Source organism: Camellia sinensis, chromosome 15 (genome assembly GCF_055761805.1).
Source record: "Camellia sinensis isolate YWXY chromosome 15, ASM5576180v1, whole genome shotgun sequence".
Classification (NCBI taxonomy): Eukaryota; Viridiplantae; Streptophyta; class Magnoliopsida; order Ericales; family Theaceae; genus Camellia; species Camellia sinensis.
The window spans coordinates 18,885,852-18,908,792 of NC_138975.1; the positions used below are offsets into that span (position 1 = coordinate 18,885,852).

The following is a 22,941-nucleotide window of genomic DNA, read 5'->3' on the forward strand; positions in this document are numbered from 1 at the left end:
TCACCAACATTTTTATTCATTAAACTCAAGAGATTTACAAAAAATATTTCACATGCGGTTATACATTCAACATTCCTATAATATGAATCTATAGCATGTGGCACAATCTATCAAGTACAATTCAATGCCCTCAATGGCTACAATTTCCAAGGCTTATGCCCAGTTACACAAAATAATTGTTTTCGAACCCATACATGTAAAACCCTTGGCTTGTCAAAATAATTACAACAAGAGAAAAGAGTATTGTACTTTCAAAAATACATTCCATGCCTTTAACTCCGCGAAATCACCACATCTCTTTCCCTGCACAAAATCCCATAGGGTGAGCACGAAACCCAATAGGAAAAATTTTAACAAAGTATATACATTTTATACAATCTCCAAAGATGAATACGTATGTCATGCCATGTTCAAAACATATATCTCTTTCCTTTGAAAATCTTGTGCTCAATGCAATTTGAAAACACAATAATTTAATAACTTTAATGTAGTTCAAGGAATGGTAAATACGACTCAGGAAATTCTTAGGTTGGTGTCTACAAGTAGGCATAACAAGTACTACCAATCTCCACTTTATTGGTTGCTAACCGAAAGGCACAGGGTACCTCCTCCACATGTGTTTTAGGTCTTTCTCCATGAACACTCAGGCCAACTTAACCAATACCAACCACATCTCATATCCGAACTTATCAACGTATTTATCCAAAAACAAATCCAAAATGTTCTTGTTTCATAAGCAATTTCCTTTCTCAAAACAATATTTCTCCAATGCAAGATTCAAAATCAATTGCTACAATGATAAAATGGAATGACAATGCAATAATGAAACAATACATTTATAAGTTCCATTTTTAATTAAACCACACAATCCTCTATTGTGATCGAATTTTCACATCTCTTATCAATATAATATCATAATATATTTCCAAGAGATAATATAACAACATCAACATACATGTATTCTCCACATGTTAAGTATCATTTTCTAAACATTGGTTTGTCAAGACAAATCAACAATAAGCTTCAAAATCAACAATTTTTATTTCCTCCATGAAATTCCTCATTTAATACAATCATAGAAATTTCTCCATTATTTCTTCACATAACAATTTATCAACCTTAAATTTTACAATATCTCAACATTTTTTCAAAATCCTCAAATTCTAGGGTTTCGACCAAAATAATGCTTTTGTTCCATTTTTGAAAAGATTTTTTCAAAACAACACTCAGACCTTAGAACATAGCTCATATTCTCAAAAGCTTTGGAAAAAAATTAGATAAACTCCACTCATACAATCATCTAGGGTTCAACAATCCAAAATCATGACCCAAACATGAAGAAATACTACAAATGAGCATAAACTTGCAAAAAACATATATATAACTTAAAGATTATCCTTACCTCAAGCTTGGGAGATGAAGAGGAATAAAATCCTAGAACTTAAAGTTAGTGAAAACTTGATCCAATCGGTTATAAACATAGCCCTTGTCGTCCTAACCGATTTGGTAAAAAAGCCTTATCAATTTCTTGAAAATTTGAACTATATCTTATAAAGAAGTTTGGATTTGGGTGTATTTGTAGAGAGAATGGAGAGAAAAGATGAGGAGGGAGAGAGAGAGAGAGAGAGAGAGAGAGAGAGAGAGAGAGAGAGAGAGTGAAGTGAAAATTTGTGTTTATCAAGTTTTTTGCATCAATTTTGAAGAAAAGAACACGAAATTCGAGACAAACGCGCAAAAATCCGTACAAGCGGTTTGAATTTCGCTGATTTTTTTGCCTTTACGTATGGTTTGCTCTAGAAAGGAATCTAGAAAATTTATCAAAATCTGCTTGAGCGGAACCCAAAATCTGCTCAAGCTATTTTCTGCCCAAAAAACTCTGAAAAATCCTGTGAGGATCCGCTTGAGCGGTTGTCAAATCCATACGAGTGATTTTGTCCAGAAACTCATAATTTTTATTTTGCAACCCAAGACAAGTTCTAATGGCCAAAAATCAAAATTTTCAACCCGAAAAAGTTACAAAAAGTTAAGCAAGAGTAGAAAGAAATCTCAACGACTTAATACGATAAATAAAATATTGAAAGTAATGTACACTACCCTGCTACATAATATTATTCAAATATAAGACCCGAGACATCGCACCAGGGGGGCAAATCTAAGTAAACCGACAATCAAACATCACCTAAGATCTTTCACCTAATAAGGCCTCGTTTAGAAACAGACTTTTTTAGTAATTTTTTAATTTTTTAGTTAAAATATGATAAAAAAATTAATATATTTAAGATAAATTTTTAATTTTTATAAAAAAATATACAAAAAATAAATAAATTTTTTTATATAAATTATTAATTTTTTAATTTTTTTAATAAACTTATAATTTTTAAACTAAAAAATAATATTCTCAAACGAGTTTCAGATATTTTCATAACAACTTATCATCATATATCCATAATTGCATAGGAATAGCCGAAATAAATACTACAACACCACCACACCGGCCTTCCCAAACAGTCCCCAATAACTAATATCTCCCTCAACAAACAAAATAAAAGTCTCTCCGGTTCCGCGTTTGAACCTCATCTGAACGCGTTCTCTCTCTCTCTCTCAGATTTCGATTAGATTGTCGGTTCACTGGATCTCTTCAAATCGCGGTGGTGAATGCGTTTATGCTATTGTGATCTAGGGTTTCATGCGCTTTAATGTTCTGGTTTTTGTTTTTTTGTTTTTATGAGATTTAGGTTTTCTTCCAAACAAGATTCCTGGCGATTTCTGGTTTCGCTATTTCGTATGAAAATTTTAGGGTTTGATTATTTGAATCGGTACTGAATAAGAAGAAAAAAATTCGGATTTTTTTTTTTGTTTTTGCTTAAGGGGGTTTCTTGAATTTTGAATTTTAGGGTTAGGCTAGGGTTTTGTTTTAAAAAAATGGTGAGTTCGGAGGGTTCGAGTGCTACGCCTTTGCCGCCACAATCGCCGAAGCAGTTCGGTGTTACGAAGCCGTTATCTAAGGCAGGGCCTTCGGAGACTGATTTACAGAGAACTTTGGATTTGGAGAAGGTTTGTGTATTGTTTTTCTTTTCGGGTTTTTCGTGAACGATTTTGTTTTTGTTTTTGTTTTTTTTTTTGCTGAAATTTTTGTGTTTTGTATTCAAGTTTTTGGTTGATGTCGGGCTATACGAAAGCAAGGAAGAAGCTGCTAAGAGAGAAGCGGTTCTTGGTCGTATCAAGGAGGTAATTGCACTTTTAATGGGTCTACTTATATTTTGTTGCATGGAGTTTAGTCTTGTGATCAATTTACTTGAATAATCATGTTGAATTTGTTAGTATTTGATTTTATGCGAACAGAAAATTTATACATGGAAAGCACAAACTAGGCTTTATGATATGAACACTGGAATGGGTTAAAGTTTGTCAACTATACTATTTATGAACATATGAGATTGAGGTTTACCCTTTCTTTGCCGGGTGGGTGACCGAGTGGGCCTTTTACACAGTGTGGATCAGTTGGGTTCAGTGAATTTGACTTCATGTTGAAAACTTCTTCTGAAGGAAGAAAATAGTGAGTTTATTATGAATTGGGGATTAGCTTGTTGACACCCTATGATGTTGTTAAATAGTTTTGATTGTTCAAAAGCATTAACATCAAAATTAACAGCAGTGGTTTCGAACTGAGATAAATAACCATACTTTTATTGGCATGTCAGCTAGGCTCAAGGTGTTACCTGATACTTTTATGGTTGGAATTCCAAACTGTTGGATATGGGGGTGAGGGGTGTACCTCAGTGTGAACGCTAGTGGGAACCAGATTTTGGAAGGCTGTGATCACAGTGGCAGTAGTAGGTTTGTCAAAGGTCATGGAAGTTGTTGATCAAGGGCATGTTGGATGTAATCAAACTGCATAGTTTCTAGTTTTCACATTGTTTATGGAGCAATTCTCCATCAATTGGTATTGGCGAATACATATTGATTGGTCAGATGACTCATCTCTATGTTCAAAGAATTGGGCAACAAGTAAATATTATTGAACAAAATAGAATATTGAATAGGAACAACAAATGAGATTAATGTGTAGTGTGATAAATTTATTGTTTGTATGTTTCTCTTTTCTCTTTTACTAAGCAACGGATTAATACAATTAAATTTTTTGTTCTATATACTTCTGTAGTGGATATCTCATTTAGTTAGTTATATGCTCTTTTACTCTTATGTTAACTCTAAACTATTGTTTTTGTTCTGGGCTATTTATGATGATGTACTCTTTTATTTATTTAGATTGTGAAAGATTGGGTGAAGCAACTTACTCGGCTGAGAGGGTACACTGATCAGATGGTGGAGGATGCAAATGCTGTTATATTGACTTTTGGTTCTTATCGACTTGGTGTAAGCATATTTATGTTAGCTTTTGTCTCTTTGGGGTGTGAGTTTTTTTTTTATTTTTTAAAAAATAATTTTCTGGCTATCTCAGATTGCTATACAAACTGAGTAGAGGTCACATGAATTGCCTTGCAAGATTAAGGTTGAGAATTTTCAATTCAGTGCATATGCAGGATTTAGATGTTAGTGTTTAGCATTACAAATTTATAACATTTTATTGTACAATTGGTGGCTAGGGTAAAAGTTGGTCTACCTTTTCTTCCACCTAGTTTTGATCACAGTTGATTTCAGGTGAAGGCTTAAGAGGTTTCTTAGAAACCCACCCTTCCCATGCATGCTGCTTGAAGAATCAAAGCGACACAGAAAAATGGGTTGGGGGTGGGGGGGTTAAGAGGTTGATGGACAACCTGAGAGGTTTGGTAATTTACCTTTTTGGTTGACAGGAGTCTTACTTGTTTGGAACCTGTAGGTTAAGCGAGTGCTCGTAAACTAGGGTGCAAGCCCTTGTAGAATAGCAATTTTCTTACTATAAGATTTTTTTTAAAATTTGACTGAAATTATAGATTGTGCCTGGTTTGATTCTTCCAGTCTTAAACTAGCTCTTGTTCAATCTTATAAAGGGTAGTAGTGGTTAATGGTTATATGTATTGATGGATGGATCAATTAGTGTTTCAATTACTAAGGTCTAAATTAGTTATGTCTGATTTTCTGTCTTGACTAAGCACTCAATAGTCTTTAGTAAATTTGGGCGTGGGAGATGGTGACAGTAGATAAGTTTTTTCCATTAGATATCCTAACGAGGAATTTTAAACCAAATTTCTTCATTGTTCACTTGCATATGTTTATTGTTCTTTTTTCTTCACCACAACAACCCCCCCCCCCCCCCCCCCCCCCCCAACAACAACAACAAAAACCACCCGTGGGCGATTTTAGTGCACACTCTACTAATCTTTTGTTCATCTGAAGATAAATTCACTCCGTTATTTGCTCGTTTACCTTCTGAAACATTATTGGACATCCTGTTTGCACATGTTTTTTGCATATCAGCATGCTGTTTTTTTTATAACTTTATTTATTTATTATGTGCTTTTAATCTGGTGGTCACACTGTATGCTCTGTTTGTTATTTATGATCATTTAGTGTAAGCTTGCTGTTCTGATAGGTACATGGTCCTGGAGCTGACATAGATACGTTATGTGTTGGGCCATCCTATGTGAATAGGGAGGTAAATTATGAATTTGGTGATTTCTATTAACGTGTTATGAAGTTGGATTGTATTACTTGTATCTTCATTTAATACTTTGTTGTCTTTATCAGAAAGATTTCTTCTTTATACTACATGACATTCTGGCTGAGATGGAAGAAGTTACAGAACTGCAACCAGTTCCAGATGCTCATGTGCCAGTTATGAAACTTAAGTTCAATGGAGTATCAATTGATCTTCTTTATGCAAGTATATCCCTTTTGGTTGTCCCAGAAGTAAGTGTTTAATCAAATTATGTTTAATGTGGTGGCCTTATATGTAGTAACTTTTGTTGATATTGTTAGCTTTTCTGGTTTGTTGGGGTGGCACTCTATGCGAGGCAGGATTTCTTCTTTATAATTAAGGAAAATGGGATGTGAATGTTTTGGTTTGTGATAGAATCTTAATTTTTTTGGTGAACTTCTCCGTGAGTGATATTTTGTTGAAACTTGTATTGTATATATATTTGGAGGTGAATATATGCTTGTGTCTGCAATTTCAAATTTGATATACGATGAGTGTGTGTGTCTGTGCCATTGCTTGTCCACATTCTAGTATTTCTTAGTCTGAAACTGATGCAATTAAAGAGATGGACCTGATCCAATTGTAAAAGGAAGTAGATTAGAAATTTTGTTTTTCTTGCTCCTCATGTGCATTATATCTTCTAGCAGAACTGTGGTCTTGAGCTTAACTTGCCCCCTGCAATTTGACACCGCAATGCATGTGATCAGTTGGTGAGAAGAATATCCTTTACAGTTAAAATCGATATGGAGGCAGGGGAAACTTTTTCAAATGTTTTCAATCCTTTGCCTGTCCAGATGCTTAGCCTTCTTTGTGCAAGGGATCTGCAACAGCCAGGAAAAAAAAAAAAAAAAAAAAGAATACGAACTGAATTTTATTGTCACACGTTTTAGATGCTTGCATTCGCTTTACAGAACTGCGGCATGGAGCTGTGTATACAGTATGTGATGTGATGTGGTGGTGTATGCAATGGGGTTGTAATGAAGACAGTCCTTTGTTTCTTATGTTGAATTAGTATCTCACTTGTGTAGCATTATTTTCATAAATGCACACTTGCTAAGATGTAGCATAATTAGTATCTCTCTTGTTGAAACTTTGATAATGCTGACATTACTATGTTTATTCAAACTTTGCAATGCTATGGACTTCCTCTAGTTTTGAAGTTTGGTTTCCTGTTATGTAATGTGGTAATTATTACCTTGTGAACAGAATTTGGATATCTCGGATGTGTCTGTGTTGTACAATGTTGATGAGCCAACTGTTCGGAGTCTCAATGGCTGTAGGGTGGCAGACCAGATTCTTAAGCTTGTGCCAAATTTTGAGGTAATAATCATGAATGCTAGTATGTTGTTTTTGGGGAAATATATTATCATTGATTTAGTCTTCTTAGCCCTTGTTAATGTCTAATCTGTTTCTGAATTTTAGCATTTTCGCACAACGCTCCGCTGCTTAAAGTTTTGGGCCAAAAGGCGTGGTGTTTATTCGAATGTAAGTGGCTTCTTCCTTCAGCATTATTTTCTTACCAATGGGTCCTACAGATAGTATTTTCTTCTCACCTTCTGCAGGTGACTGGTTTTCTTGGTGGTGTGAACTGGGCTCTCCTTGTAGCTCAGGTGTGTCAGCTTTATCCGAATGCAGTTCCCAGTATGCTGGTTTCACGATTTTTCAGGGTTTATACACAATGGCGTTGGCCAAATCCTGTAATGCTTTGTGGAATAGAAGAAGATGAACTTGGTTTTTCTGTGTGGGATCCTCGTAAAAATCCTCGTGACCGATTTCATCATATGCCAATTATAACACCTGCATTCCCTTGCATGAATTCTAGTTACAATGTCTCAGTAAGTACTCTCAGGGTCATGATGGAGCAATTCCAATTTGGTAACAAGATCTGTGAGGTGAGTAGGTGAACAATTCCCTTGAATTTAAGTGTAGTCTTATGGTGAGTGTTATTTTACTGATATCAGCTTTTTCCCTTGATCTTGCCTGTGCTAGGAGATAGAGCTGAATAAAGCCCAGTGGAGTGCTCTGTTTGAGCCATATTTGTTCTTTGAAAGCTATAAAAACTATCTGCAGGTTGACATAGTTGCTGCTGACACTGATGATTTGCGTTCTTGGAAAGGCTGGGTTGAATCCCGGCTAAGGCAGCTGACACTGATGGTAATATCCATCCCTTTCGAACTGTTAATGGCGAGAGGGAGCTTCGGTTAACTTTTAAGTTGTGCTTCTCCAACTTATCCAAAAAAAAAAAAAAGTGCTTCTCTATCTTCGTGGTTGTTGTAGAAGAGACGCAAAAGAAAGTGATTCCCCACCTATTTTTCTTTCTTATTTATGTTTATGATTCAAAATTTGCAGATAGAGTGGGCCACTTACGGGAAATTGCAGTGTCATCCATATCCGCATGACTATGTTGATTCTTCAAAGCAGTGCTCCCATTGTGCGTTTTTTATGGGTTTGCAGAGGAAGCAAGGTGAGGTAATCCAAGAAGGTCAGCAATTTGATATTTGTGGTACAGTTGATGAGTTCAGGCACAGAGTTGATGAGTACAACTTTTGGAAGCCGGGGATGGAAATCTACGTCTCTCATGTTCGTAGAAAGCAAATTCCATCTTTTGTATTCCCAGAAGGTTATAGACGATCCCGACAACCAAGGCTAATGACTGAGCAGCATCCTGAAAAGCCATCTCAAGAAAATGGTGAAGTTCATAGGTCTGGATCTGGCGAAAGAGGCTTCAAGAGGAAAAGAGATTCTGAGGAAAGTCCAGAGAAACGGCAATCAATTAAAACCGAGAGACGGGATTCAATTTCTCCTGACATTGTTAGTGATAGTTTTGCCAGGGCATCTAAGGACTCTATGGTATTGGGTTCTGTGAGAACAAAAGGAAGTTCAGATAATGGAACATGTGAAGTTGGCATGGCTGAAGTGGGTGAAAGTGGATCTACTAGGAGAGTGCTGCGGCAGATGGAAAGCAGTGAAGAGGCCAGCACAGATGGAGTTAAATCAGATAAAGAGATCTCATATTCAAGTGTCGTCACAAACCTTGCCAGTGAGATCAACTCTTGCGAGGATGTTGGGCTTGAATCTGTTGCGGGTAACAGTGAGGGTAATGCAGGGAGTAACAACCAGGGATCTTCCCAGGGGGACTCTTGCGAGGCGGGCTCGGAAGTGTTTGGTGGCAGAGTAATTCAGAATGGATTGTTGGAAGAGTTGGAGGTTTCGAATATAAGTTATTTTTTTACTTTACATTTTCCAGTTCATTTACTAATCTGTTTCGTTCAAGTTGGAAAATGGACCATGTGCACTCCTAACAACTTCATTCTTTGTTTGGGAGATTGTTCGTTTGGTATCGTTTTTGTTTTCTGTTTTGTTTTAAAAAACAGAAATCTAACGTTTTCTAGAAACGCCCCTTTTTATTTAACACTTTCATTTTATTTTTGAATTTTCAAAAACTATTGTTGCACATTCGAACCATGCATTATTTTTGTTTTTGAAAACACAACCGTTTTCTAATTTTGTTGGGTCACTTTTGTTTCTTGAAGCCAAATGCTGCACTTGGGATGGTACTGAAAGCCAAGGGTGGCGTTAATTCCCAATCTGTACTGAAGACGGTGACCAGGCATGTGTTCTGAAATTCTGAATAGTATTTATTGTAAGATATTTTTTTATGTCAATTTCGTTTTTATAGTGCTCTTTCTGGTTTTTTGTCTGTCTGTGTAGCAGGATGAGCCTGACATCAACAGCATGAAAGAGAAGTATGTATCAGTTGAATTCCTTGCCCTAAAACTAAAACCGTGTTTTCTCAGGAGAGACAGAAAGCCAGCAGTTCGGGGTAAGTACTATCTACATTGCTGGCTTTCATTTGTTACTTTTTTTTCCAGGCATGCTTGTGTGTGTGTTCAACTTTGTGGGGTGGCGACCAAGTCCAAAGAGCGCGGATGTGTACAGTTTTTAGTTGTTGCGTCTTTGCTGTGCTGCATAAGTAGTGAGCAAAGCTTCCAATGCTCCTGGAGAAGATTTTGGATGCTTTTCTAGTAGGCTTAGCAGTCTCGGTAATGTTAGGTCATTTTACTTTTTGTCTCTGTGGATGTGGTAAACTGTCCTAGTGTCTTTTGAATGATTTTGGGGGAGGACTTTGTATTATATAATATACAATACTAGGGGGTTGGGGAGTCTTAACTCAGATAGCAGAGTATTTGGGGGGAAGGGGTTTTCTAGTTTATTTCTTTGTTCTCATTTTATCTTTTACTCTTGAACACTTTGCTGGCTTCTTGTAATGATATATTATATATGAAACTTCTCTCTCTCTCTCTCTCTCTCTCTACACATTTTTGATTGGGCCAAAGAGGTTGATTTTGCTTTGTATGAAGCATATTTGAAATGATCTATTTCTAGTACGTCACATTGCATCAATTGCTTATGCTGGGTTTGGGTCTTTGATTTGGATATAGGGATTTGTGTAGAGAAAAGAAATAGAGGGGAAATGTGAACAGAATATAAGCTAATAATTGTATTTCACATTTTTCTCCGGCATTTTCATTTATAAACTTGTACTTAAATTTATGATCCGAATATAGCCTTGAAAGTATCAAGTTTCTACACACTTGGGCATGAATGTTGGCCACTCAAGTTGTAAATCGGTAAAGCAGATGTACTGAATCTGTGGTATTAGTGAATAATGTGATTGGGGTTTGAAGTACAGTATGTCTGATTACAGTTGAACTTGATTGAGCATCAAACTTTTGATTGGCTGGTATTTTATATTGGATAAATTACACTGTGCCTTTATTGTTTGGATATTTTTTTTCTATTTTGGTCTTTTTATGTTTTGGGTGTTTTTCAATTTACTCAAGGTAACTCATGTTAACTCGTTGAAAATTAAAAAAAAAAAAAAAAAAATTTGATATATTAAGTCACGTTACATAAAAATATTTTTATTATATAATATTTACATTTTTGACATTTGAATCGTAATATAATAAAATTTTTTGTCATATGTTAATTAATAATGTAATATATATTTGTCTAATTTTGTATTTTGTATTCAAGCTTAAGGAGTAAATTAGAAGGAAAAAAAAAAATGGAGTATGAAGGACTAAAATTTATAAATAAAAAAAAAAAACTTCAAATGCCAAAGAAAGGTGTAATTTACTCATTATGTTTAGCCGTGGGATAATCAAATCCCTGTAGATTGTTTATCCATTCTCATGTTTAAGTGGACTCAAAATTACAGAAAGAATGGAAAAAATTTATTAATTTTGTAATTTAACTAATTAATCTAAATTTTTTTTCTAGTACTCTAGTTTTAGCTCAGCTTGGAATTCTGATTAATCAATGCATTCACAATTGAGAATATACAAGAACTAATAAGTCTTGGTTCTTTTATTTTCCACTTTTCACTTTTGGCTCTGTATTTTCAACGTCAGGGCAAAAGAGACATCTACATAATTTGAAAAATAAAAAATAAAAAGAAGTTTTCACATCTAAAATATAAAAATAGCAAACAAAATTACTTTATTTCGGTTGCAACTTTCTATTTTCATAGATATATATATATATATATATTGGAACAATTCACCTCCATAGTCCACCTTAAGTGATTAATTCTACCTCACAACAAATAGAGGGCAAAAATAAGAACAAAAACTTATGCATCCACATGATTAGGTTTTTTTTTTTTTTTTTCCCTCCTATTTTCTTTCAAGACAAAATGCATGAGAAGAAAAATATTGATAAGTTGAAGAAAAACAAGTCAATCCATCCTCCCAAATACAACAATTAGCTGGAAATATTTAACTACAAATGCCTCACTTTTCTCTCTGGCCCAGCCATAGAAAATATAATTCACAAACCAAAGTCTACTCCAAACTAACAGTGAAAATTCTTCAGATTCATTTCGAAGCAGCATCGAGTTGGATCTTTTCTTGCTTACTGCCAACTGAAAAAGCAAAAAATCCCCAATTTCAAAATTTTAAAAATGAAATAAAAAAAACACCAAACTCACAAGGGGAGTAAATAAGAAAACTCACAGCGCAGTGTTGAGAGCTCAGAGCTTTTCAACACGCGGAGCCTTTTTACAGTGGATACAAACATGCTGCAAATGATATGTATAAGAAACCCAAATTAGGAGAAACACAAGCCAACCCAATGTGAAATATGGAATAAGGAAAAACCCAATTTCAAGGTCATGCGTGATCGAAAGCATCCAGAATTTGAAAGATGAGAATTAGATTCCATCACAACTCGTGATTATATTTGAGAAGTGCAAATACAATCTTCATTGTAAATTTAAAATTATGGTTCGTTTGAGAAGTGGCGTTTTGGCTAAGAGTACGAGGTGAAAAAATTAAAATATTTGGGTATGACTTTTTAATTTTTTACGAAAAAAACATGCAAAAAGTATTAGAGAATATGCAAGAATTTGAATTTTTTTGTATGACTTTTTGCCTATATTAGCTTCTTGCCAAATGAGACCTTAGTATGATTGAATCTAATTCACACGTTTCAAATTTTAGACATTTGAGTACATAAAATTGCAGAAACATGAAATCTTTAGCAAGATACCATGGATTTATAGTAGGGGTGAGCAGCGGATATACCGATCCGCCAAAACCGACCGAACCGAACCGATCCGCTGCATTTTGGACGGATGCGTAATGACGAGCGGACGGTTGCAGATTGATTTTCTCCAATCCGCCAATTTGGCAGACGGATGACGGATTTGAGATTTCTTTGGCCGCAACCGAACCGCCAAACCGCCAAATCGCGAGCACCCCTAGTAATTTATAGGACTTTGTGATTTCAATTTGTTTAAATATTATGTTTGTATTTTCAATTGAAAAAGAGTTTAAATATTCTGTTGAAAAAAAGTTTTCAACTTGAATATATTTTTTTAATTGAAAAAAATAAACGTATTATTTATCTATATTTTTTGGTTTTTAAATCTAATTCTAAAAATAATAAATAAAAAATATGATATATGCTGGTTGGTTTTTGTTTTCAAAAACATATATAGATGTGACAATACAGAGACATACAATCTCTACTATTGTTCTGTTCATGGTTTTGGTGGTTTGAATTGTTATTATATTTTAAGAATCACATATTGTAATACTTTATGTGGATGAATCATACTGCAAATTTAATATGTAGATGAGGCATGCAGTGATCGTGATATTCTAAAGTTTTAAACTTTCTTTCTTTAAATAAGACATACAGTGATTGTAATACTTTTTTAAGTCATTGACTGTAATACTTTCTTTCTTCTTTTTTTTTTTTTTTTTTTTTTTTGAGGAAGTGCACAAGTTGAATTATGTTAAAAATTTATAAAATTTTAAACCGCCAAACCGATTCGTATCCATCCGCCAAACCGCCAATCCGCTCAATCCACATCCGCCGGATTGGCAGACGGATGCGGATTGATTTTCTCCAATCCACCAATCTAACAGATGGATGACGGATTGGAGGTTCTGTGGCCGCAACCGACCCGTGCCCACCCCTAATTTATAGTATATCATATATGATAGTAAGTAAAGTGCCAAAAATGCAAGAACTTTTATGCTGTGTTTGGTTAGGGGATTTGAAAAGGGATTTGGAAAGGGAAAGGGAAAAGGTGTATGAAACTAGGTGAAATATAGGCATGTTTTATTGACATTTCACCTACCTTTTCCGTTTTCCTTTCCAAATCTCTCTCAAAATCCTCCAACCAAACGCAGCGTTAAGTATGTAAAGTATGTTATGTTTGGATCTATGAATTGGTAATCTTTAAGTATGGCAATTTGGGAATAACAAATCAAAAATAATCACACAATATAATTCGGCAAATGCAATCTAAGACTAAACAAGAATGATTGAGACCCCCTAAAGTGTTGGGCTTAGATGCACGAGGCAGAGAAGTGTGGACATATAGAAACTTTCAAGGTTGAGAGCACCTACGGGACTCTGTATAAATTTTATATATTAAATATGCAAAAATATTCTAAACAAATATTTTTATATACTTAGATGTAATATATGTGATAAAATAAGAATAAATATTAGAAATTGATATTAACTACAAATTGTCTTAGATATTATACAAATACAAAGAGTAGTAAAAACAAGTTGAGTTTTTTTGAGATTTTTGAGATTTGTATGTTTGAGAAGTTCAAACGTATTTAAGAGCAAGATTGAGCTTCTGAGGAAGAAACGTCAAAAGAGTTTCCTGCTGTTGACAAGCAATCCTAAAAAAAAAAAAAAAGTATTAAATGCGAAAAAATCTCTAAATAAACCAACCATATTAGGAGAATTTTTAGTTGAGTAATGTAAATGACCTGCAAGTAGGCCTCTGAAGAGCTCATCAACAGAAGAGGAGAGTTTTTCATAGCTATCATAAGCTTTAAGATCAACTTTCCTTCCAATAGGAACTCCATCCATATTGATCTTCACAAAGAAACCTTTTGGGAACTTTCAACTGGTTTTTTTTCGCTTGGAACCTTGTCTGGGACCACATTTTGGGATTCTGGGATTGGCTTGGACGAACTGCTACTGGCAAGATTCTTCCTGAATGAACGAATCGGAGGCCACCCCACCACTGAAGCAGGAGCAGTTCTGTTTTGAAATGTTTTTTGGGAGGACAACAATTAGTCACAAACAACATAAAAAACACAAATCAAATTGTTTTCTACATTAGAGGAAACAAAAACAGAAGAGAAAAATGTAATTTTAAAGTGAGAACGAAAGCAATACATACCAGAATGTTTCACAAATTTATGTGTGAATGGGACCTCAGTAACAAGATTAACATAAAGAAAGTTGAAAATATAGCATTCAAGATAGACAGACAAGGTTTTCAATGACAGCGGCAAGTAACAAGATTTTGTACTTTCAATACTGATATTCATACTATCCAATATTCACAGTGTATACGCTGGCACTCAAAATTTCAAAATATGCAGTAAAAATGGGGGAGACATGCAAAATATATAAATTTTATATATTTTTACCATATGTCGTATATATATGTGAATATTTAAGCGAAAAAGTTTTTTTTTTTTTTTTTTTTTTTTTTACAACAGAAGAGAATATAAATTTACATAATTTTGATTTTATCATTGGATTTTAAATTATTTTGTTCGAACTTGCAATGTGTTTCATATGCGTCTATGTCTTGGGAAGTAGTGTATTGTAATGTTGTGTCGGTGTTGGGCAAGACATGTTACTTTCTTAAAAGTGTTTAGAATAAACCGAGTTTTGTAACAAAAACAAAATGCCATTGCTAAATACTCTGCTTAAATGAGATTCGTGATTTGTTGGTGATTGTGTATGTCATATGTATTACAAAATCCAAATTCGTCTTTAATCGAGATTTAGTACAATAATCTGGAATCGCTAGTAATTGCTAGTTAGCCTCACGACATTGAATTTGTCTTCCATTCCAAAAATATCTGCAATTAAGTAAATAGCACCATGAATGAATGGATCAAATAGACTTGAAATATGGAGAGGAAGAAAAAAAATGTACAAGTCATGTTTTATCTGAAAAATCTTTAGGTATCAATATATTAGACTCCTGTGATTGGTGAAATAGTATCTCTCCCACTCCTGTACATAAGGTGAAAATTTATTAAATATTCTAGAATAACACATTATTATCTATGTGGTAAATGGGAGACTGCAACAACCACTAATGGCTCGGTTGGGAACAATCTTTTTCGGTGACCTTCTGATTAAGATAAGAGATAAAAATATATATTTGAGAATAACATTTTTTATGAATTAAAATTTTTTTGACCCAAAAAAAAGGCAAAGTGGATGGAAAAGTGTAACAACTCAGATTTTTAATTATTCTGTAGAATTTATACTAATATTATTTAATCTCAGTTCGAAAAACATATAATTTATTATATATTATTATGCGTAATTTTGTAAAATAATATAATTATTAGGGGTTAAAATATAAATAATAATAATATAGATAATATAAATAATAATAATAATAATGGGTGTGGTATTAAAATAAATAATTAATTTCTATTAGTATAAGATAAAGTGTAATTTAATTAGAAATTAAACTATTTATATAATTATATTAAAATATTAAGTTAAAAAATAATTATCTGAAATATGGATAAGAATGAATCAATATAATTAATTATGGAATCTGAGATGAGGGACACGCGTTGGCCGAATAATGCGTTCACCTCTCTATAAATAGAGAGGTGATCTGCAGAAATGAAAGAAGAAAAGAAAGAAAAGGAAAGAAGAAAAGAAGAAAGGAAAGGAAAGGAAAGAAGAGAAAAGAGAGGAGAGAAAGAAACGAAATATAATGGAAGTCAAAAGGGTGTTTGATAGTAAAAAAATGAGTAAGGTATTAAAGTTAAGGTGAGTTATATTATACCTTGAGTTATTAAAATATATTTTATATATATTTTGACTTACCAAAATCTGTTTTATATAAGTTATGTTTTTAATAAAAGTTATGTTTTATAAATATTTCAGTTACGTGGTTTTATTTCTGAACCCTATTTGCTAAAGTGAAACCCATGGATATGTCTGTTCTACTTTAAAAGAATATTTGGTTATGACCTTATAAATAATTATGTTTTGTAAGTACTATCACGGGAGTCTCACGCCTTGGGGGACTTAAATAACCATTGGCTTCTGTTTGACCACTTTGTGGTCCTCTGTTTGTCATGGATCCACTGACCTCTGTTTTGTGCGGACCAAAGTGCTGTGCGGAACTAAGTACTACACTATTGTGGGAGCCACCTCTAGAATCCGTACGAGCCACCTCTTGAATCCGTACCTCTGTTCTGTGCGGACCAAAGTGCTGTGCGGAGCTAAGTGCTACACTATTGTGGGAGCCACCTCTAGAATCCGTACGAGCCACCTCTTGAATCCGTACCTCTGTTCTGACTGTCACTTCTGTGACCTCTGTTCTGTTCTGTACCGTGATTATGGCTATTTACTTACATAATCTATGTATTTCAGTTCTGCTATTCAAATGATTTCTGCTACTCAAAGGATTTATTTATATAAATGTTTTGGCTACATAACTATCTATGGTTATTTCGTGCCCTTATACTCTTGGTATAATATTTCTCACTCTGCTATGTGCTTATAGTTGTTTACCAATTTTCAGGAAACATGCAATTCTGAAATAGCTTCTGGAAAGTCTTAGATGCGAGGCTGCAGAATAGACATACGTAACATTTTTTTATATGTAAATATCGACCTTTTTGGTCAATACTTTTTGTAATAAAAATAGAAACTCCAATGATTATTTTGGTACCCTTACTGAAATATTTCTTCCGCTTGCGTTTATTTATTTGTTTAAGAATTGGCCGTAGGTAACTTCAGTTACTGGCCATCACGATGCTTAATCCTTGGGTACGGGGAGCAGGTCGTGACAAATGGTATCAGAGCAATGGTTTTTTTTTTTTTTTTTTTTAAAAAAAATCATTATTGGAGCATAGGACACGCACACATTTAAGAACTGGAATAACGGGTAGTTAGTACCAAATTATTATATTTTGTTCGTCGATCTAATTATATTATAATTTTATATGATTATATATTTATAATAATTTTTTTTTTTTAGTGTGGCTAAATTGTGAAGGATATTAGATATAATTTATATTTGTTATAGTAAAAGAAAGACAATAAAAGAAGGATGTCGGGCTCGAGCACCAACTAAAATTATAATATAATTAAATACATGGAATTTTTAGTTCAATATTCAAAAAAAAAAAATTATTTCGACTTTTTTAAAGTGGGTTCAAATTATAAAGACACTAATTTTGAAACTATTTCCCATCAATGAAAAGTTCATCTCAAATTTTTTAATTTTTATATATAATTCTGTCATTGTGTTCTCATTTTTATCGTAAACAAAACGTGTGAAAAGTTTTTAAAGTCGCTCTTTATTTATTTTTTTGGCCCAAAACAATTTTTGACAAGTAGACAGTGAGTTATTTTTGATAAAATTTTTTTTTTGAGGTACTATTTTCTATCAGATTAATCATCTAACATATATTTATTAGAGTGCGCAGCGGATAACTTACATATGACAAATTTCGAGGACGAAATTTTAAAAGGAGGGAAGATTGTAACAACCCAGATTTTTAATTATTCTGTAGAATTTATACTAATATTATTTAATCTTAGTTTGAAAAACATATAATTTATTATATATTATTATGCGTAATTTTGTAAAATAATATAATTATTAAAAGTTTAGGGGTTAAAATATAACTAATAATAATATAGATAATATAAATAATATTAATAATGGGTGTGTGGTATTAAAATAAATAATTAATTTATATTAGTATAAAATAAAGTGTAATTTAATTAAAAATTAAATTATTTATATAATTATATTAAAATATTGAGTCAAAAGATACTTATCTTAAATATCTATTAAGGATAAGAACGAACCTATATAATTAGTTATAGAATCTGAGATGAGGGACACGCGTTGGCCGAATAATGCGTTCACCTCTCTATAAATAGAGAGAGGTGATATGCAGAAATGAAAGAAGAAAAGAAAGAAAAGGAAAGAAGAAAAGAAGAAAGGAAAGGAAAGAAAAGAAAAGAAAGAAGAAAAGAGAGGAGAGAAAGAAAGGAAATATAATGGAAGTCGAAAGGGTTTTTGATAGTGAAAAGAATGAGTAAGGTATTAAAGTTAAGGTGAGTTATATTATACCTTGAGTCACTAAAATGTATTTTACATATGTTTTGACTTACCAAAATCTGTTTTATATAAATTATGTTTTTAATAAAAGTTATGTTTTATAAATATTTCAGTTATGTGATTTTATTTCTGAACCCTATTTGCTAAAGTGAAACTCATGGATATGTCTGTTCTACTTTAAAAGAATATTTGGCTATGACTTTATAAATAATTATGTTTTGTAAGTACCACCACGGGAGTCTCACGCTTTGGGGGACTTAAATAACCATTGGCTTCTGTTTGACCACTTTGTGGTCCTCTGTTTGTCATGGATCCACTGACCTCTGTTTTGTGCGGACCAAAGTGCTGTGCGGAACTAAGTACTACACTATTGTGGGAGCCACCTCTAGAATCCGTACAAGCCACCTCTTGAATCCGTACCTCTGTTCTGTGCGGACCAAAGTGCTGTGCGGAGCTAAGTGCTACACTATTGTGGGAGCCACCTCTAGAATCCGTACGAGCCACCTCTTGAATCCGTACCTCTGTTTTGACTGTCACTTCTGTGACCTATGTTCTATTTTGTTCTGTTCTGTACCGTGGTTATGGCTATTTACTTACATAATCTATGTATTTCAGTTCTGCTATTCAAATGATTTCTACTACTCAAATGATTTATTTATATAAATGTTTTGGCTACATAACTATCCATGGTTATTTCGTACCCTTATACTCTTGTATAATATTTCTCACTCTGCTATGTGCTTATAGTTATTTACCAATTTTCAGGAAACATGCAATTCTGAAATAGCTTCTGGAAAGTCTTAGATGCGAGGCTGCGGAATAGACATACATAGCACTTTTTTATATGTAAATATCGGCCTTTTTGGTCAATACTTTTTGTAATAAAAATAGAAACTCCAATGATTATTTTGGTACCCTTACTGAAATATTTCTTCCGCTTGCATTTATTTATTTGTTTAAGAATTAGCCGTAAGTAATTTCAGTTACTGGCCATCACGATACTTAACCCTTAAGTACGGGGAGCGGGTCGTGACAAAAAGAATTTTTTTGACTTTTTTTTTAATGAATTAAACTCCTTTTTTTCTTTTTTCTTTTTTTTTTAACTTTTTTTTATAATTTCTTTTGACTTTTAAGCCAAGACTAAGGGTTCTCAAAAGAGGAGTTACCCTTTGGCAATTGACATTTTTAATTGACTGTTTTTTTCCTTTTTGACTATTTTAAAAATTTGTTTGGTTTGGGCTTTTTTTTTTAAAAAAAATAATAAAATAATTATAATTTAAATATAAGATTTTTGTTTTATTGACTTATTTAATTTATTTTATCTTTTATATCTTTTTAGTTAAAAAAAACTCTAGCCAAACAAACTCAAGTCACTTATGGCTCGTTTGGGAGTGGATTGGCCTTTTAACTTCTTTTTTTTTCGCTATTTTAACCTGGAGTTAAAAAATCTCGTTTGAAAAAGGTTTTAAATTTTTTGATTTTTTTTAAAAAAAATATGATGATTATGAATTAAATGTGATATTTTATTTTTTGTAATTATTTTAACCAAAAAAAAAAAAAAACCAACAATGAAGCCTAATCATTCGTCTCTTAATTATTATTTTTTTAAAAAAAAGAGTACCCTTAGTTGCTTTCGCTACATGATTTTTTTTTTTTTTTTTTTGAACTGGCCCTCGTTTCACTACATATAATTGGTTTAATAACAGATGGTGTTCTGAAAAATAATTAAAAATAAATAATAATTACAATAATTGCTGCAACTAATACCAGATGACATGTGGGTTGATTGGAGTTTTTCATCTAAAAAAGCCACCCAACAAAATAAAAGAAAACAACTTGACAGAAAAAAACATCTTTGAAAAAAGAGATTATACTTTCACAAAAATACAAATTCTGAAGTGGGTGAAAATTAATCAAGTCTTGGTGCTAGACCCAATGCAATACTCACTCCAAGGTGGAGCTAGGTCGGACCTCAGCCCTATGGCCAACACTTGCTCCGAAGCAAGACAATCATAGGAGTTCGGCCCAATGTACGAGCATCACTCAAAAGTGGGCCGGGCAACATGGTGGACCTTCCGGATGGACAGAACCACTCTGAAGTGGGTTGAGCAACATATTGGACCTCCTGGTTGGACAACCGTTCTAGAGCAGACCAACTTAGAGAAGACCAATTCACTAAAGATCTTTCTTGGGCCCACAAGAGACAAACAACCCTGCTCCTCCCCCTCTGTATGAACAGAACGTGGAGACATGGAGGCGCAGAGGGACAAGGTGCATATATGACAGACTTGCATCCGAATGGCAGGCGGAGTGGTCGTCCTCCTCCAATGAGAGATGTCCGCTAATGAGACAAACAAAACAGACCTGCACCCGAGTGTCAGGCGGAGTGGTCGTCCTCCTCCAATAAGAGACGACCACGAATAAGACACATTGGACAGATGGCGGAGAGAGAAGGACTTGAACGACAAACAACCTTCTCCTATAAAAGGTGAACACTATTCACTCTCAGGGGATCCGAAATCCACACACTTAACACATATACACTCTTTGTATTCTCTCCTCTCTCTTTTTCCTCTCCCTGAGTCCCTGACTTTACCATCAGAGGGGTTTCCGACCAAACCCTGGTCGGGCAACCTCACCGTTTGTTATTCTGTACAGATCTTCAATTCCCAAAGCCTGTTGTTCATCCACGAAGTTCAATCCTTCTTCATAGTGCGGAAATCACCTCCGCACAATTGGCGCCGTCTGTGGAAAAACCACTGTTTGCTTCGTGACGACCTCCGGCGATGGGAATCGAAGATACACCCCACTCTGGGCTAGCAGAGAGGACTCCAATGACGGAGAGAACCGAAGATAAGGGTCTGGCATTCCCTCCAGCACACGATGACCTTATGGACCACGATGATCAGACACCCAATGCAGCGGAGCGACGCCGTGTCATTGCCGCTGAGACGTCTCAACGCCTTTTTGTTGAGAAAGACCACCGTGACCGCATCATCGACTCAATGGGTTTGGAGATCACTGAGCTTCGCACCCAATTGATGAAGTTCATGGCGACCCCAGCGGAGCCAAGAAAATCTGTTGGTGGACCATTGCAAAGGAGACGTACTCCTTCTCTCCCTCCGACTCGCAAAGAGCACTACAGTCGTGGTCCTACTGGTAGAGAGCATAGCCGGCCGATTCCGGTACTTAGTGAAGGGGCCAGCAGTAGGACGAATAACCTACAAAAAAATAACCCACGAGAGAATTCTCATAAAAGGCAAAGGACCGTTAGCCGCCTATCTGAAACCTTTCATTGTCGTCGCGACGAGCGACCACACGATTTGAGAAGTTGGCTGAATGATAACAGAGAAGAGGCACGACGGCTATGCAGAGAAGGAGAACGTCGACGAGATAGGGAGCAGGAACGCCGGCTCAATAGGGAAAGAGATCAGTTAGATCAGTCCATACACCAACAAGAGCGTCGTGCTCTAGACCGGTTGGTGTCCACCCCCTTCTCCCTAGAAATAGAAGCTGTAGAACCTCCACGGAAGTATAGCCCGCCGAAATTCATTCTCTATGATGGGAAGACGGACCCTTTGACCCATATCAGCCATTATCGCCAGATGATGTCCCTCTGGAACCGCAACGACGCACTCATGTGCAAAGTCTTCCCTTCTAGCCTTGGAGAACTTGGCCTCCGATGGTTTGACAAACTCCCCAATGGCTCGATTTATGACTGGACGAAGCTCTCTGAGGCATTCTTAGCCCGATTTGTCTCCAACAACAGAGTCCCAAAGCAGTTAGATACTTTGTTCAATATCCGAAAGGACAGGAAAGAGACCCTACGCCAGTACGCGCGACGGTATTGGGAGGAGTATGGTGACTTGGAGGAAAATGTTTGTAGTGAACAATTGGCCGTGCTATACTTCAAGCAAGGCCTACCCCCTTCGCACAAGCTAAGGCAGTCGTTGACGAAACGACCTGCCCCCACCATGAAGGATTTGAGGGCTCGAATAGAGCAACAAGCTCGTGTGGAAGATGGCGCTGCTTCAGTACATATTGCGGTTGCTGAAGAAGAAGTCAGACCGCCTCGACCGCCTAAGACTGAGCAGCCAAGGAGGGATGAGCAGCGCAAGAACTATGGCCAAAGGAACCGCTCCACAGCAGAAAATGAGGAGGAAAGGGCCAAGTCTTATGAAGGCATCACCACCGCCTTCAAAGAGCCAATATACAGGCTCGTCGAGAAACTTAAAGGGGAAGCCTTCTTTGTTTGGCCAGCTAAGATGCCTGGAGACCCTGCTCGGCGCAATCAAACACTGCGTTGCACCTATCATCGAGAGAAGGGACACAAGGCGCAAAATTGCAGAGCTCTCAAACAACACTTGGAGGACTTAGTTACGACAGGACACCTCCAACAATGGATAGACGTTGATAAGACGAGGAAAAAGCAGGGACTAGACCAAGTCCCTCCTGAAGAGAACCATGCCCCGAGGTTGGTCATCAACGTTATCCATGGAATGACTGACCCCGAAAGAGAAAACACAATTCAAGGAGAAATCCAACGAGCCACCCACATTCAACAGGTAATGTCGGTAGGACCTCCTCCTAAAAAGTCCAAGACAGAAGCCAGACCTTCTCGGTTTAACATCGTGTT

The 22,941-nt window shown here is 35.2% G+C and overlaps 1 protein-coding gene and 1 pseudogene across 4 annotated transcripts in view; one reads left to right on the top strand and one right to left on the bottom strand.

Annotated features, from left to right (window-relative positions):
• Positions 1-14,244, bottom strand: part of LOC114314210 (auxin-responsive protein IAA26-like) — a 47,040-nt pseudogene extending 32,796 nt beyond the window's left edge. The window contains exon 1 of the transcript XR_014356316.1: positions 13,942-14,244. The product of XR_014356316.1 is annotated as an auxin-responsive protein IAA26-like (transcript). The remainder of the gene's footprint in view (positions 1-13,941) is intronic.
• LOC114323786 (nuclear poly(A) polymerase 4-like) lies at positions 2,417-9,935 on the top strand. 3 transcript variants are annotated; one of them, XM_082910334.1, is made up of 12 exons: positions 2,417-3,054; positions 3,151-3,228; positions 4,270-4,377; positions 5,534-5,596; positions 5,689-5,850; positions 6,845-6,958; positions 7,061-7,123; positions 7,201-7,530; positions 7,628-7,792; positions 7,988-8,845; positions 9,172-9,248; positions 9,353-9,935. In XM_082910334.1, exons 1-12 carry the CDS (start codon positions 2,923-2,925, stop codon positions 9,375-9,377), a joined length of 2,175 nt encoding a protein of 724 aa, XP_082766460.1. In that variant the 5' UTR covers positions 2,417-2,922; the 3' UTR covers positions 9,378-9,935. The 3 variants fall into 3 exon arrangements, 2 of the variants coding, with proteins under 2 accessions (XP_082766460.1, XP_082766459.1); XM_082910333.1 differs by having other exon boundaries at positions 2,437-3,054; positions 9,350-9,935; XR_014357346.1 differs by having other exon boundaries at positions 2,437-3,054; positions 7,988-9,248.
• Positions 14,245-22,941: the final 8,697 nt, after the last annotated feature.

Excerpts from the sequence above, each read along its gene's own strand:
- LOC114323786 (XM_082910333.1), top strand. The coding sequence starts at position 2,923 with ATGGTGAGTTCGGAGGGTTCGAGTGCTACGCCTTTGCCGCCACAATCG. Across the intron at positions 3,229-4,269 it reads TTCTTGGTCGTATCAAGGAG|ATTGTGAAAGATTGGGTGAA; the intron begins GTAATTGCACTT and ends TTATTTATTTAG. Across the intron at positions 7,793-7,987 it reads TAAGGCAGCTGACACTGATG|ATAGAGTGGGCCACTTACGG; the intron begins GTAATATCCATC and ends CAAAATTTGCAG.